This window comes from Amblyraja radiata, chromosome 19 (assembly GCF_010909765.2).
Source record: "Amblyraja radiata isolate CabotCenter1 chromosome 19, sAmbRad1.1.pri, whole genome shotgun sequence".
Lineage (NCBI taxonomy): Eukaryota > Metazoa > Chordata > Chondrichthyes > Rajiformes > Rajidae > Amblyraja > Amblyraja radiata.
In genome coordinates this window covers 14,148,490-14,162,217 of record NC_045974.1, presented here as the reverse complement: position 1 = coordinate 14,162,217, position 13,728 = coordinate 14,148,490, and the positions used below count along the sequence as shown (strand labels likewise).

The window sequence follows — 13,728 nt, the reverse complement described above, 5'->3', positions numbered from 1 at the left end:
CATGCTATCTCTATCGCTCTCAGTCTTGCAAATGGTGATGTGTGCACACAATATTTGTCTGTCGTAATGTAGACTAACTAAGTGATCCATCACCCTACCTGCTTGTACTTCCTATTCAGCTTCTGGTACTAAACAGATTCATCCATCTTTTGTGTATGCTCTTATCTAAAAAGCCAGGATGTGATTCTGTAGGCCTTTGGTACCTCACCACAAAGGTCCAAGAGCGATAAGCATAATTCAACATCTTTCCCTTACTACTTTAGGTTCAGAGAGCTTTGAGACAGAAATCTGAAATCGAACATCACCGCAATAAGATCAGACTCCGAGCTAAAAGAAAAGGACACTATGACTTCCCGATCATGGATGAAGTTGGTACCATTGAAGCAAAGGAACGACGCAGAGTCTACCGCAGGGCGCAGGTTCATATTGATAGGATCCTCGATCCCAGTGTTGATGCCCCGTCTGTCCCTCTGGAACCTCGGAAAAGGTGAGCGTAAAAATCTCTGAAAACATATTTGAATATCATCTTGAAATGGAGCCTATAATTGTGGATAAATACTTGAAACAGATGAACTCCAAAATAGCTTTACCTAGACTGTTAATATTGTGAAATTCCCAAGTTTAATAAAAGAACACACTGTTGATCCTAACCTTACACAAGCATTAGAATGGGACAAATTGGGATGAGCTAATGAACCACATGGTGAGTATCGTTTAACACAAAATACTCACCCTGTCGTACTGCAATAAAATCTACCTTGCGTATACTGTGTACGACATGAAAGGAAACGCTACTATTTATTTTGCATCTTAATTCTACCTCGGCAGGTTAATCATGGGCAGAAAAGATTGAAATGGTATGGACAACAAAGATTGCTCCCTCCTCTACTCCAGTCCTCGCCCACCTCCCACCAGACTGGCTTTACATCAGCTCACTAATCCGCAGTGCCCTTCTTCATCTCAAATTTGTTCTTTCAGAATCCACTTACAGTTGAGAATAATCTTTTTGTAACTTCCATGTGAAAACAGGGTCTAAATTGATTTGTTATGCTTTACATGATTTATGACTACTCAATCTCTCTGCACAAGAAAAGGATATGATCGCAAATAATTTTTTTAATTAGTCTTTTGCTCTTATTCGTTTAAGTTATCGTGGTAAAAGATCTCCCCGGCAGAGACGGAGGCATCAGGTGAATGGCAACATGATGGATGCAGAGAAAGATAGGCTGATAACCACAGATAGTGATGGGACTTACAAACCACCAGGAGTGAACAATGCAGCCTATGTTGTAAGTAGAGAAGGATCATAATTATCTGCTACTTTTTCTCACAAGGTTTACAGATAATTTGTCTCTCACTCTTATTAAACGTACGCATTTTTTTTATGGATGAGAAAACAAACGAGATGTTATGCGCAACATTGTTAGTTAATTGGTATCTAACCACAACCTCTTGAACAGAGAAATTGATTTCTCATCTGAATCCTAATTATCTGACTCTTTATACTTGATACTTTACCCGATAGTGCATGAGAAACTTCCCCATGACTATTACTCTCAGAATCATGTATCGCAATGAGATAGCTTCTCATTCTTCTAAACTTTAGTATATGTCAACCAGTCCTCTTCACCCTCCACATTGACCAAATCCTAGGAAATCCACATTGACCAAAACTGGTGAATTTCTGCTGCACAAAAAATTCTCCTTTGTAATGGAGATCAAAATGTTAGTTCCAAATGAGTAAATTCCAAATGAGACCTCGCCAAATTCCAGTATAATTTCAGCAATACACTTTTTATTCCAATTTCTTGCAATGGGGCCAACATACTATTTCCCAATTACATACTGTGTCTACACATTTACTTTCGACACACTCAGATCCCAACCCAATTTTTACTAATAAGACTATTTAAGCAATTTTTTTCTTGTTCCTTCTTTCTTGTTTTTGCAAATCTCACTTCTGGCCCAGTCAGTTAACTGCCTTTATCCCTGTACATATTAATTTTACCACTTTCTGAACCACTTTGGGATACTTTGCTTATTATAGGTAGTCATTAAACTTTAGAGATTAGAAATACAGGAATATTATTATACACTAATATTAGCAATATTTAGAAACAGGCCCGTTGGCCCACCAAGTCCATGTCGACCAGTAATCAGCCCATACAACAGCACCATCCTACACACTAGGGGGCAATATACAATTTTACCAAAGCCAATTAACCTACAAACCTGTATGTTTTTGGAGTGTGGGAGGAAACCAAAGCACCCTCAGAAAACCCACATGGTCACAGACTCTGCACAGGCAGCATCTGTAGTTAGGAACGAACCCAGGTCTCTGGCACTGTAAGGCAGCAACACTATTGTTGTGCCACTGCACTGCTCCTAAATGAAATGGTTTATTTATAACTAATTGTTGTAAAGCACCAGAAAGTATCCAAGGATACATCTTGGACCATAACTTATCCACTACCAGAGAGCTAAACTAAGGCCAATATGGAGAATTAACCCTGTATGTAGCAAGGTTCATGAGATGCACGATAAAAGTTTCATTTTCAAGGAAATTGAATTTCTGTATGAATTTATCTAGCGTTTTCTGAACCAGTCCAAAGCGACTGTCCTTGCTATGGTGGACCAGCTGTGGTGGCCAGCGAGCTTGAAGACTGAGATTTATTGCCTTTCACCATCTCATTGAAATGGTTTAAATGTGGAATTGGCTAAATATTGGCCTGTTAATACAAGACTGCACTTTGCTCATCCGTGGCACAGCTTGTTGAGCCTCCGACTAGCTGTGTAATTAGTCCAGCTTGAACACTTTGCTGCACAGTAAATTGATCCAGATTTATGGATCATTCCACGAATAAATTTTGCAACGTCATTTTTCACCTCTTTGTTCTTTCAGAGTTGTAAAATTATTAATGCTGAAAAGACTATTTGAATAAAAGATCTAACATTGGGTTGGAGTAAGAGATTAGGTTTACCACCCTCCCCCACCATTCTCATAGAACAATTAACCTTTACATTATCTCCTTTCATTGCCCCAACTCCATTGACCTAATCTTGATCTGGTTCTGTATTTTACAGTCGGACCCTGACCTGCCTCCGGAGCCTAGACCTTACACTCCATCACACACTCGCCCTCCCCCTCCCGCTCCCCCACCGTACATCCCGCCACAACCATCCATTGAAGAGGCAAGGCAGCAGATGTACTCTCTGCTGGACGATGCATTTGCTTTGGCAGCCCCAGGTAGTCCTGGAAAAGTCTTGTCAGCAGTGAGCCTTGGTCAGCCAGCCACCAGCACTCCCATCAGGGCAAGCAAAGTTTCAGCTAACAACCACTGGACACCAGTGTATGAACAACCCCAGAGTCTCAGCAATCCATATATAACGGTATGTAACACGTCAATCATTCCACACAAGTATGTTCACATATGTGTAAATGCTTGCATTATGCATGCACTGCTGAAGTCATGCCAGTGTCAAATTCATTTCTTCTCATTATTCTTTATTTTGACTTGATTAATTTTCAATCAATATTTTTTAACAAGATGATAATGGAATATAGCTAGCACTTATCTTAGTGAGATGATATTTAACCATGTTTGGAGCCGTGTGAAGTTGCCAGGTGCTGGATGCAGGCATACGTTTTCAATTCAGGTGAGATTTTGCTTCAAAGGGCAGCTTTCCATTTCCCAGAACTGCATTGTCCAATCTATAAATCTATTAAAACTACAAAAAACCTTGGTATTAAAATCTCTTCAGTTTTTATTCACAGTATTTCATGATTAAATTTATCTATAGCGTTAAGTTCATGTTATAAGAGTAGAATTAGGCCATTCGGCCATCAAGTCTACCCCGACATTCAGTCATGGCTGATCTATCTTTCCCTCTCAACTCCATTCTCTGGCCTTCTCCCCATTTCCCCAAAAAACTAGATGCCCTTGATTTGGCTACGTATTCTTTATTTTCTATTATCAGAAAATATTGCCATGCTGGTATAAAAGGACTTGCTCTAATGGGTGTTCATATCTACTGCAGCAGAAAGGAAAGTTATTGATCAAAGTATTTGTGATAAAATGGATTGTGTTAGACTTTTCTATAGCTCCTAGCAGTACCAACATTCTTAAACCTTTGATTTCCGTTGTTTCTCAATGGATTGACCTCTGAATCTCAGTGATTCTCTATGCCCATAACATCTTGCCCGACTACTTTCTAGCTCATGCTGATGTTTCTAAAAGAGATAAAGTTTGCAGATCAAAACACTGCAGTTTGTGTAGTTCACTTTTCCTGGATCCCATTATAATTGGAGATGGTCATTTGTTTATATACCTGAAACAACAGAAATAAAAAGCTACTTAGGGTAGGGTCTGTTGATTTGTACTTCATTTGTGATAATCTGGTGATATGAGACAAGTGTGAAATCTGACACTGGAGTGTGAGGAAAAGGAAGGGCTTGTTAAACACCACCGATTTTCATGAATCATTCATTAACTTTGGCATTATTTGTTATGGAAGCTATCTTTCACTCAAAAATGAAAGGTTTATGGTCAACAATATATGAATGCTTTTAGTTGCTAAAAAAATTCAGATCTGTCTCTTTTGCCCACCAGAGGTATGAAGAGACAGGACCGAACCAATCTTCTGCAGCAGGCCATCTGCACAGGTATGATATTAACAAAGAATACTACTGAAGCATGCAAGCAAACTGACCTCACCTTTTGGTTTGTGGGCTTTATCCTTGAAAGAGAACATGGGTATTAGTATTAAGTCTGAAAAAGAATTCCGACCCGAAACGTCACCTATCCATGTTCTTCAGGCAATGCTGCCCGACCCGCTGAGTTCCAACGTTTTGTGTCGATCATAAGGATTAGGAGGTTGCCTTACTAAAGGGAGAAAAACAAACTGATGATTTATTAAGATGATACCTTAATTGTCCTGTTTCTTAACTGTGTCTCGGCATGTAGTCAATGTTGTGCAACAGCCTCCTGCTTGGTAAGTTATGACTTTACAAGTGAACTCTTTTATACAAATGTGTGGGAAGGAACTGCAGTTACTGGTTTAAACCAAAGATAGACACAAAAAGCTGGGGTAACTCAGCGTGACAGGCAGTGTCTCTGGGGAGAAGGAATTGGTGACAACCTGAAAAGTCCAAATATTGTTCAAGTGAAAATGTCGGCTGATGGAAAGTCTCAGCGTGTTATGCATCATTAGCAGGAAACAATTAATCTTTCTTAAAGCTTGGTGCTATTTATTATTTGTCTTTGTTTTCCCATGGATGGTTCACTGAGCTGAAAGATGATCTCTAATTATCTCCCTGAGCATATCTAAATATTTGCAGGTCATAGGAGGAGTATTAAAAGCACTGTATGAGGCAACCATGATCGAACTTTAGGTTATCATTGAGGCTTTTCCTATTATATTCAGCCACATTTCTACAGCCAAATTGTGTAATTTTCTTGCGACCGAGGTGACCCATTACTTCTGCTTGATTATTAAATTATCTACAGTTGGAGATAACCCAGATTTTCAAAAGTTGTTAACCATTTGTTGTCATTCAAATTGTTTTTGTGAATGTTATGCATGTTCCTTTTTGACATATTCTTTTGCACATTTACTGTTGAGATTTTCTAGCTGCTGGCACTCAGACAACATATGCAGAGATCCCTCAAAAGTTTGCGATTACAGGTTAATGAGCTAATAATGGCACAATGTTTAACAATGCAATTAAAACAAATGCCATGCCCGAGTGCAGCAGTCTGTCTCCAGTATCGAACGTGTTTAAGTCTGTGCCAACTTAATGAGTAGACTATATCTTTTAATCCCACCAGAGTATTTATATTCATTTGTAATCTGCGTCACTTTATTTTAATATACAGAGAGCCCCTGACTCAAGGTAATCAAATAATTCAAGCCAGGAGAGCTGAAGCCCATTCATCCAAAAAATTTAGTCACATCATAAAACATTTCAATATCGAATAGGCTCCCCTCAACCACATGAAAAGAAAGGATACCTGTGGAATTTTCCAACTTTTGCACGACTGTTCGTGGCTTCAACATCTGGTGTTTTCCATTCCAGGCTTAATGACTCAGTGCATTAAGAGACGAGTGCAGGAAAAATTAATATTCTTCTTGACCCCAACACCCCAGTCTCTTTTGCATTCTTGTAACCTAAAATGACAGTATGCTGAAAAAACATTAAATGCTTAGTATTTCGTCTTTTTTCAGACACAAGGCAGCAAATTTTAAATAATAACGCACTGCAATATGGTTTCAAGCATACGTATGCAATTTCTCCCAATGTCCTCTATCTTAATGTCTAAGAAGGAGCCGTGAAAAGTTGCAGGTTTAGAAGATAACATGTTGTTGCTGCTTTACACAAAAAGTATATGTACAGTTCCAGTAAAAAATAATAAACATAATCAGCAACTGAACCTTGTAAAATATATGTAAAAGGGGCCAATTTTTAATTGTAAACTGCCATTTATGCCCTTTAAAAAAAAAAAAATCATGCAATTTCACACAGCCCAGTAAAATTGTGTTTTATCATAACTACAGCATAGGGACAGGCTCTTTGGACCACAATGTTCATGCTGAACATGGTGCCAAGTTAAACTAATCTTCTCTGCCTGTACATGATGTATAACTCACCATTCCTTGTAAATCCATGTGCCTGCCTAAAAGCCTCTTGAATGCCAGAATTGTATCTGTCTCCACTACCACCCCTGTCCAAGTACCCACCACTCTTTGTTAAAAAAAAACGTCCCACACATCTCACGTTAAAGCTATGTCCTGTATTTGAATTTCCATCCTGGGTGAAAGGTTCTGACTGTCTACCCTATCTATGTCTGTCATCATTTTATATGCTTTATTCATGTCTCCTGTCAACCTCCTACATTCCAGAGAAAACAATCCAAGTTTGTCTGAACTCTCCTTAGAGATAATACTCTCTAATCAAGGCAGAATTCTGGTAAACCTCTTCTACATCCTCTCCAAAGCCTCCACATCCATTCTGTAATGAGGCAACCAGAACTGCATGCAAGTATGGCCTAACCAAAGTCCTATAAAGCTGCAACATGATTTAATGACTCTTATGTTCAATGCCCTGATCCATGAAGGCAGGCATACTATACATCTTTACCACACTATCTTCTCCTGTTGCTACTTTCAGGGTGCTATGGACTTAGACCCACAGGATGCTTCTGAAGATCAATGCTGTTAAGGGTCTTTCCATTAATTGTATACTTTTCCTTTATATTTGACCTCACAAAATGCATCACCACACTTGCTCGTTGGATTAAACTCCATCTGCCATTTCTTCACCCATTTCTCTAGCTGATCTATTCTGCTATATACTTTAATAGCCCTCCTTGCTGTTTGCAACTTCACCAATTTTGGTGTTGTCTACACACCTGCTAATAAACCCATTAATATTTGCGTCTAAGCCCTTGATATATATTAAACACATGACTTACAGCATGTTTATGAGCTATCCAATTGTGCTGCCCAATTTACGAATTGGTACAAATGATTTAGCATTTTAATCTAGTTTTTAACTGAAACATGAATGTTCAGTTTATCAACAAAGCAATGGTTGGGAAGTTTAGGTAATTCAAAATCTTTTGACTTTTGTGTAAAATATCTATCAAGAAAGTTGCTTGGAAGATTATTAAGTATTTGTTTCTAATTTCTTGTGTTTTGGTCTAGTTCTGGATATATTCGACCAGGGGACGAGATGAGACAGGAGCAGTCCCAGCAGGAAATCCTGTACTCAAACAGATCCATTTATGCTGAGGAATTTCAGACAAGACCTGCGGGCAGCAATCCTGGTATGAATGTTATTGTATCACTTGTTTTAGAATTGATCATACTTGATCACTTGTAATATTTTAGTTCTTTTTCACAGTTCTCAGTGCTCATGTCTTTGACTACGTACATTAACGTGAACAATTTGCATGAAAGTAACACAAACTTGTATGCCTTAAAGTTGCTCCCAAACCAGTTTGATGTTCATTACCCAACAACTGAGACCCTGCCCAAATGGCCATCGGAGTTTTTTGTGTGTAAAGTATTAAAAATTGGAAATTATCATAATATAAAAATCAGAAATATCCTTTCAATACTATTGGTAATTATTGGATTTGATACCTGGGCAACTCTCACAATTAAAATGAGGGTATGGATGTAGCTGTTTCAAGTTCTTTAACAGATAAGGGCTTGTCCCACTTTGGTGATTTTTTAGGGTGTCGCCTGTATCATCGTGAGTAATCTCCTCAGTTGCCCAAAGAGTCATAGTGTTTTTCTGGTCGCCGCTGGATTTTGAAATGCTCAAAACTTTTTGGAGACAGTCGGCGACTATGGGCTTGTCGTAGCTTGTCTTCTCCTGATGTAGGTGCTGTCGTAGATTGCCGCCAAGATGACACAGGTTGTCGCCAGGTGACGTAGGTTGTCGCCGATGCTGACTTCAGTGAATTCCATTGGTGACTACCTACGTCAACCGGCGACAGGTACCGGCGACTGAATTGTCTTCATTTGTCGGCGACAGGGTCATAGCTTGTCGCGGATGGATGTAGGTTGACTTCAGTTGTCATAAGTGGACGTCCTAATGGGTCGTCCGTTGTCGGTAGCTTGCCGCAGCTTGACGTGGTCTAGGTGGTAGGTTGTTGGAGCTTGTCGTAGACATTGTCGTAGGGGGTTCAGTCGCCAGTTTTTCGGCGACCTACGACTATGACAGTCGCCTTAAAAATTGCCTAAGGGGGACAGGCCCTTAAGACGTTTTCTGACAGCTGGAACTCAGGATACCACAGATTTGAAATCTTTCAGGAACCTTGCACCAGAAGTCATTTGTTAAATACTAGATCTTTCTGGATTAATAATTAACTTTTCAAAGGTTTAGTTACATAAGAATACTAATTCGCCCTTAATATCTTTTGAATGACTTTTATTTTGCTTGTGTTTTACCAATTTTTTTATTTTGATTTCCGATTTTGTCAGTTGTTGGCCATGACTATTTATTGCTTGATTAGTGTTGTGCTACATTTTGCGAGCATTAATTCGTACTCTAGATTTCCACAAGCAGTGGAATTCGTACATATCAGGCTCCATTATTTTTAACTGGATTGCCAAAGAGGTCCGTATTCATGGATGAAAGCTATTAATCTAAATTTAGGGATATTTCATTAGGGTTGCAGCTAAAATGCACTATGTAGAATCAAGGGAGAATGATGTTGTCAACATTGGATTGGATTGGATTCAATTTATCATCCACAAAATGCTATAAATGCTTAGCTGGCCAGGCACAGTTAAGTGATTGTGATTTGTGCTTGTGGGTGTCTGTGTATTAAGCCATGTAATACTTGATCAAAAAATAAATTGACAATTCTTACTGCAGTTTTCCAAGTCTGATAAGATGGGCTCTCTTATTCTTTGCTTGCTAAAATGCTTACCATTGTCCTTGTAATTAATTCACCATGTAAGAAGTCATTTGAAACATCTAAGAGAGGCCACGAAGTGCTGTTACATTGCAGCAAATTAAAATATTCGTTTCTGAGAAAGTAGTACAAAATTCACCACTGAAGTTTTGAATGAACCATCAAAAGAAAGGTATGTTAATGGCAATGTTTAAACAAATGAGCATTGGAAGATTTAGTTTCTGTAGAGGTGACCTTCAATGAACCTGTGTATAATAAATTGAATCTGAGCAAGCATGGTTTGGATAAATATTCATAAGGCAAGCAGTCAATACCATCAATCCTTGAATCAACAATAACATGACTTAGCTTGAAGCACTTTTCCTTGATTTTCATTTAATGTGCGAGAATTTCAGGGGCGGTGCAGCAAGGTCACCCACCCACATTCCTGAACACTGAACCTTCTTTGCATTCAATCATTTTATTTGCCTCCTTGCTTTTTGTTAATCGTTTAACTGTTTGGTATGAAGGAGTGACCTTTAACTTTTTTATTAAACTTTACTTCAGGAAGTGGCCATATAGCCCAGTATGTCATGCCATATAAACTCTTTCAATCCTATTAAGTTATCAATTGTTTCCATTTCGATGCAATTAGCTAAAAAAAAAACCTACCCCTGTGAATTCCATACATTTACTACGGAAGATGATGAGGAAAGCACTTACTGCGCCTCAACATGGCAAAGGTAGGTTTAAGAACAAGAATATGAAAAATTGGAACAAGAGAATGGCATGTTGGCTTTTATAACAAGAGGAATCGAATATAGGAGCAAAGAAGTCCTTCTGCAGTTGTACAGAGCCCTAGTGAGACCACACCTGGAGTATTGTGTGCAGTTTTGGTCCCCTAATTTGAGGAAAGGACATTCTTGCTATTGAGGGAATGCAGCGTAGGTTTACAAGGTTAATACCCGGGATGGCAGGACTGTCATATGCTGAGAAAATGGAGCAGCTGGGCTTGTACACAGGAGTTTAGAAGGATGAGAGGGTATCTCATTGAAACATATAAGATTGTTAAGGGTTTGGACACGTTAGAGGCAAGAAACATGTTCCCGATGTTGGGGGAGTCCAGAACCAGGGGCCACAGTTTAAGAATAAGGAGTAAGCCATTTAGAACGGAGACGAGGAAACACTTTTTCTCACAGAGAGTGGTGAGTCTGTGGAATTCTCTGCCTCAGGGGCGGTGGAGGCAGGTTCTCTGGATGCTTTCAAGAGAGAGCTAGATAGGGCTCTTAAAAATAGTGGAGTCAGGGGATATGTGGAGAAGGCAGGAACGGGGTACTGATTGGGGATGATCAGCCATGATCACATTGAATGGCGGTGCTGGCTCGAAGGGCTGAATGGCCTACTCCTGCACCTATTGTCTATTGTCTATAAGGGTAGCCACTTGGGGTCCCTTGTGTCTGCTCTGTCGTTGAATAGATCATGGCTGATCTTTTATACCCATTCACCTTTATGTGCTAACGCACGTCCTATGATTCCCTTGTTTTCCAAATATCTATTTTTAATTAATATGGGAATTGAGCATTTTGTTGAAAGTTTTAGATCAGCCATGATCTTACTGAAAAGCAGAGCCGAGTGAAGGGGCCAAATAGTCTATTTTTATTCCTATTTCCTATAAACGTTCTCAAATATACACAGCAACTGAATTTCCAGAGCTGTATTGGTTTGAGAGTGCCAAAGAATCATTGTGCTTTAGGAAAAGGCATTTCTCCACATCTCTGTCCTGAACACCCAACCCTTTGTTTTCAGATAAACTAAACTACAGAAAATAGAACTTATTGTAACCAAAATTATGATCGCTCATGGAGTAGTATTGCAGCTTGTGCGGCCCCTTAAGTGGATGTACCCCAACCATGAACCATGAATGAAGATGTTCCTCAATGTTGTTCTAAACAACATGGGAGCATTGTTAAGGAGAGATTATTTGTGCTATCTTACACTTTGGCTTTATTGTATGTTGCTTGCTTTCTCTCGGACTCATTTTGCATTCTTTGCAATTTCTCTGTGGCGCTCCCACTCCACTCTGCCCTGTCTCCACATCGTTGCTGTCTCCACATCTCACTGACTTTCCACCCTGCTGGCCCATCCCCTCTGTAGTCACCCTGCCGACAGACCCTTGATGTTTGTTATTTTAGTCCTCCTTTACTTTTACATACCCTTCCCTTGGTTTGCAGTGTTCCTGCTCTTTCTTCTCCCGAAATTAGTCCATCAATGTTCCCTTAACTAGTTTACCTTGCTTTCCAAAATAGTACATTACTTTTATCATTGCCATTAATAATAATAATAATATAATATAATAATAATTTGTTTATAGGGACAGTGCATATTAATGAACATTTGCATGTAAATATGCGAGATTGTAGCCAATCAGTAGCTAATTTCCGTCTCTAGTCCCAGGCAAAGGTATGTGAAGTGTCTTGCCCAAGGACACAATGACAGTACACACTCCAAGCAGGATTCGAACCGGCCACCTTCAGGTTGCCAGCCGAACACTTAGCCCATTGTGCCATCTGTCGTCCATTATGCTCTATCTTGCATCCCAATGTTAATTATGTTTTGTTATTCAGTCCAAACTGAATTCCATGAGGATTTAGAATTATTCATGCTGTTTTTCCAGGCTGATTGATTCCCTCTGATCCAATGTTAAATTCTTCTATCCACACGTATATGTCATGCTGTTGCACACTACCGTTCAGTTTTACTAGTTATTGCAAATCATTGCTGTACACCCAACAGCCATTAGTTTACATTTTCTTATTAATGGGAGTCAGATGTCTTGAAGTTTTAATTTAGTCAAGACAATTAAAGTGCTGCTATGACAAAAGATGCAACTTTATAAACAGGAAAGAGCCAAGCATTATGAGTCACTAGAAAGACTATATATTTTTTTCTGTGGAGTCCAAAATCGCCTTATCTGAAAATGTCATGCTTTATTTCTTGAGTTATTACTGAAAATTTTCAAAAATATGACAAAACTTTGAATTTACAAACGACTGCCTTTCGCTGATGACGTCACAATGGGTCTGCTCTGCGCCGTTCTTCCACGTGCAGCTAGTGACGTCACCCCACCCCGGTTATTCAAAAGACGTCTAAAGAACGAGCAAGTCGAGCCCTGTACTGGAGCTGCCGAGCTGCCTCTGCCCTCTCTCTCTTTCTCTCTCTCTCTCTCTCTCTCTCTCTCTCTCTCTCTACCCCCTCCCTCTCTAGCCACGCCTGCGAGTTGGGGGCTATGCATGAGTGGATAGGGCGTGGGATGGGGTAAAAGGAGCGAATGAATAATATTAATATAATAATAAGGGGGATGGTTAGTGTGTGGGGGGGGGGGGTGTTTGGTGTGTATGTGACGCAGCAAGCCGCCCCCCCACCACGCGTTGGGACGGGACCCAACGGGTCCCACTTGGTCTAGTATACATATAAAATGTGTATGTGCATGTGTATATGTATATATATTCATTTATATGTGCAAATATGAAGTTGAGAACTGATCTTTGTAAATTGAGTGGAGAAGTATTAAATTAGTTGTCATGTTCTGTTTAACAAGCTAATTTTTGTAAGTTCTAGAATAATAATAATTTAATAGTTTAATAATTAACAGTGCACACTGACCTATTAGTTCAATATCATCATACTCATACTTTTATGTGAATAGTTTTCAATTCTCCATTTTCTTTTCTGTACTGGCAGCACTTCCTCTTGCATAAGGCGTGCACAGCCTAAAGTTGTAGGACAACTTGTTCTATTTGATCTTATTTGATTGTGCACGCCGGGTTGATTGCATTCGTCGAAACAGGGCAGACCACGTGAAGGTTGCAATCTTCCACCCCACTGGCAGCACTGATGTTTGTTAATGGGAGAACTCTGATTTTTTTAGTTTAGATATACAGCGTGGAATCAGGCCTTTCGGCCCACCGAGTCCGCGCCGACCAGCGATCCCCACACATTAACACTATCCTACACACACTAGGAACAATTTACAAGTACAGGTATACCAATCCAATCAACCTACATACAACAACAATCAACAACAACAATCAGTTTTATTTGTCACATTGCACATAAAGTGCAAGTGAAATGAATTTGTCAGCAGCGGTACAATGAGAAAGAACACACAATCCACGATAAAAATTTAACACAAACATCCATCACAGCAATCATCACTGTGGATTATAGATTATAAAACATAACTATTCATCTAATCCTGGGTTCAAGCTTCAGTCAGGCTTCCGTGCTGGACTAATTTACCCTTTCAAAAAAGCAATAAATG

The 13,728-nt window shown here is 39.4% G+C and overlaps 1 protein-coding gene across 1 annotated transcript in view; it reads left to right on the top strand.

The window, feature by feature from the left end:
* kiaa1549 (KIAA1549 ortholog) overlaps positions 1-13,728 on the top strand; it is a 102,416-nt gene that overhangs the window by 71,265 nt on the left and 17,423 nt on the right. The window contains exons 13-17 of the mRNA XM_033037732.1: positions 264-487; positions 1,148-1,289; positions 3,085-3,390; positions 4,611-4,663; positions 7,705-7,826. Of these exons, the coding sequence (XP_032893623.1) occupies positions 264-487; positions 1,148-1,289; positions 3,085-3,390; positions 4,611-4,663; positions 7,705-7,826 (847 nt within the window). The remainder of the gene's footprint in view (positions 1-263; positions 488-1,147; positions 1,290-3,084; positions 3,391-4,610; positions 4,664-7,704; positions 7,827-13,728) is intronic.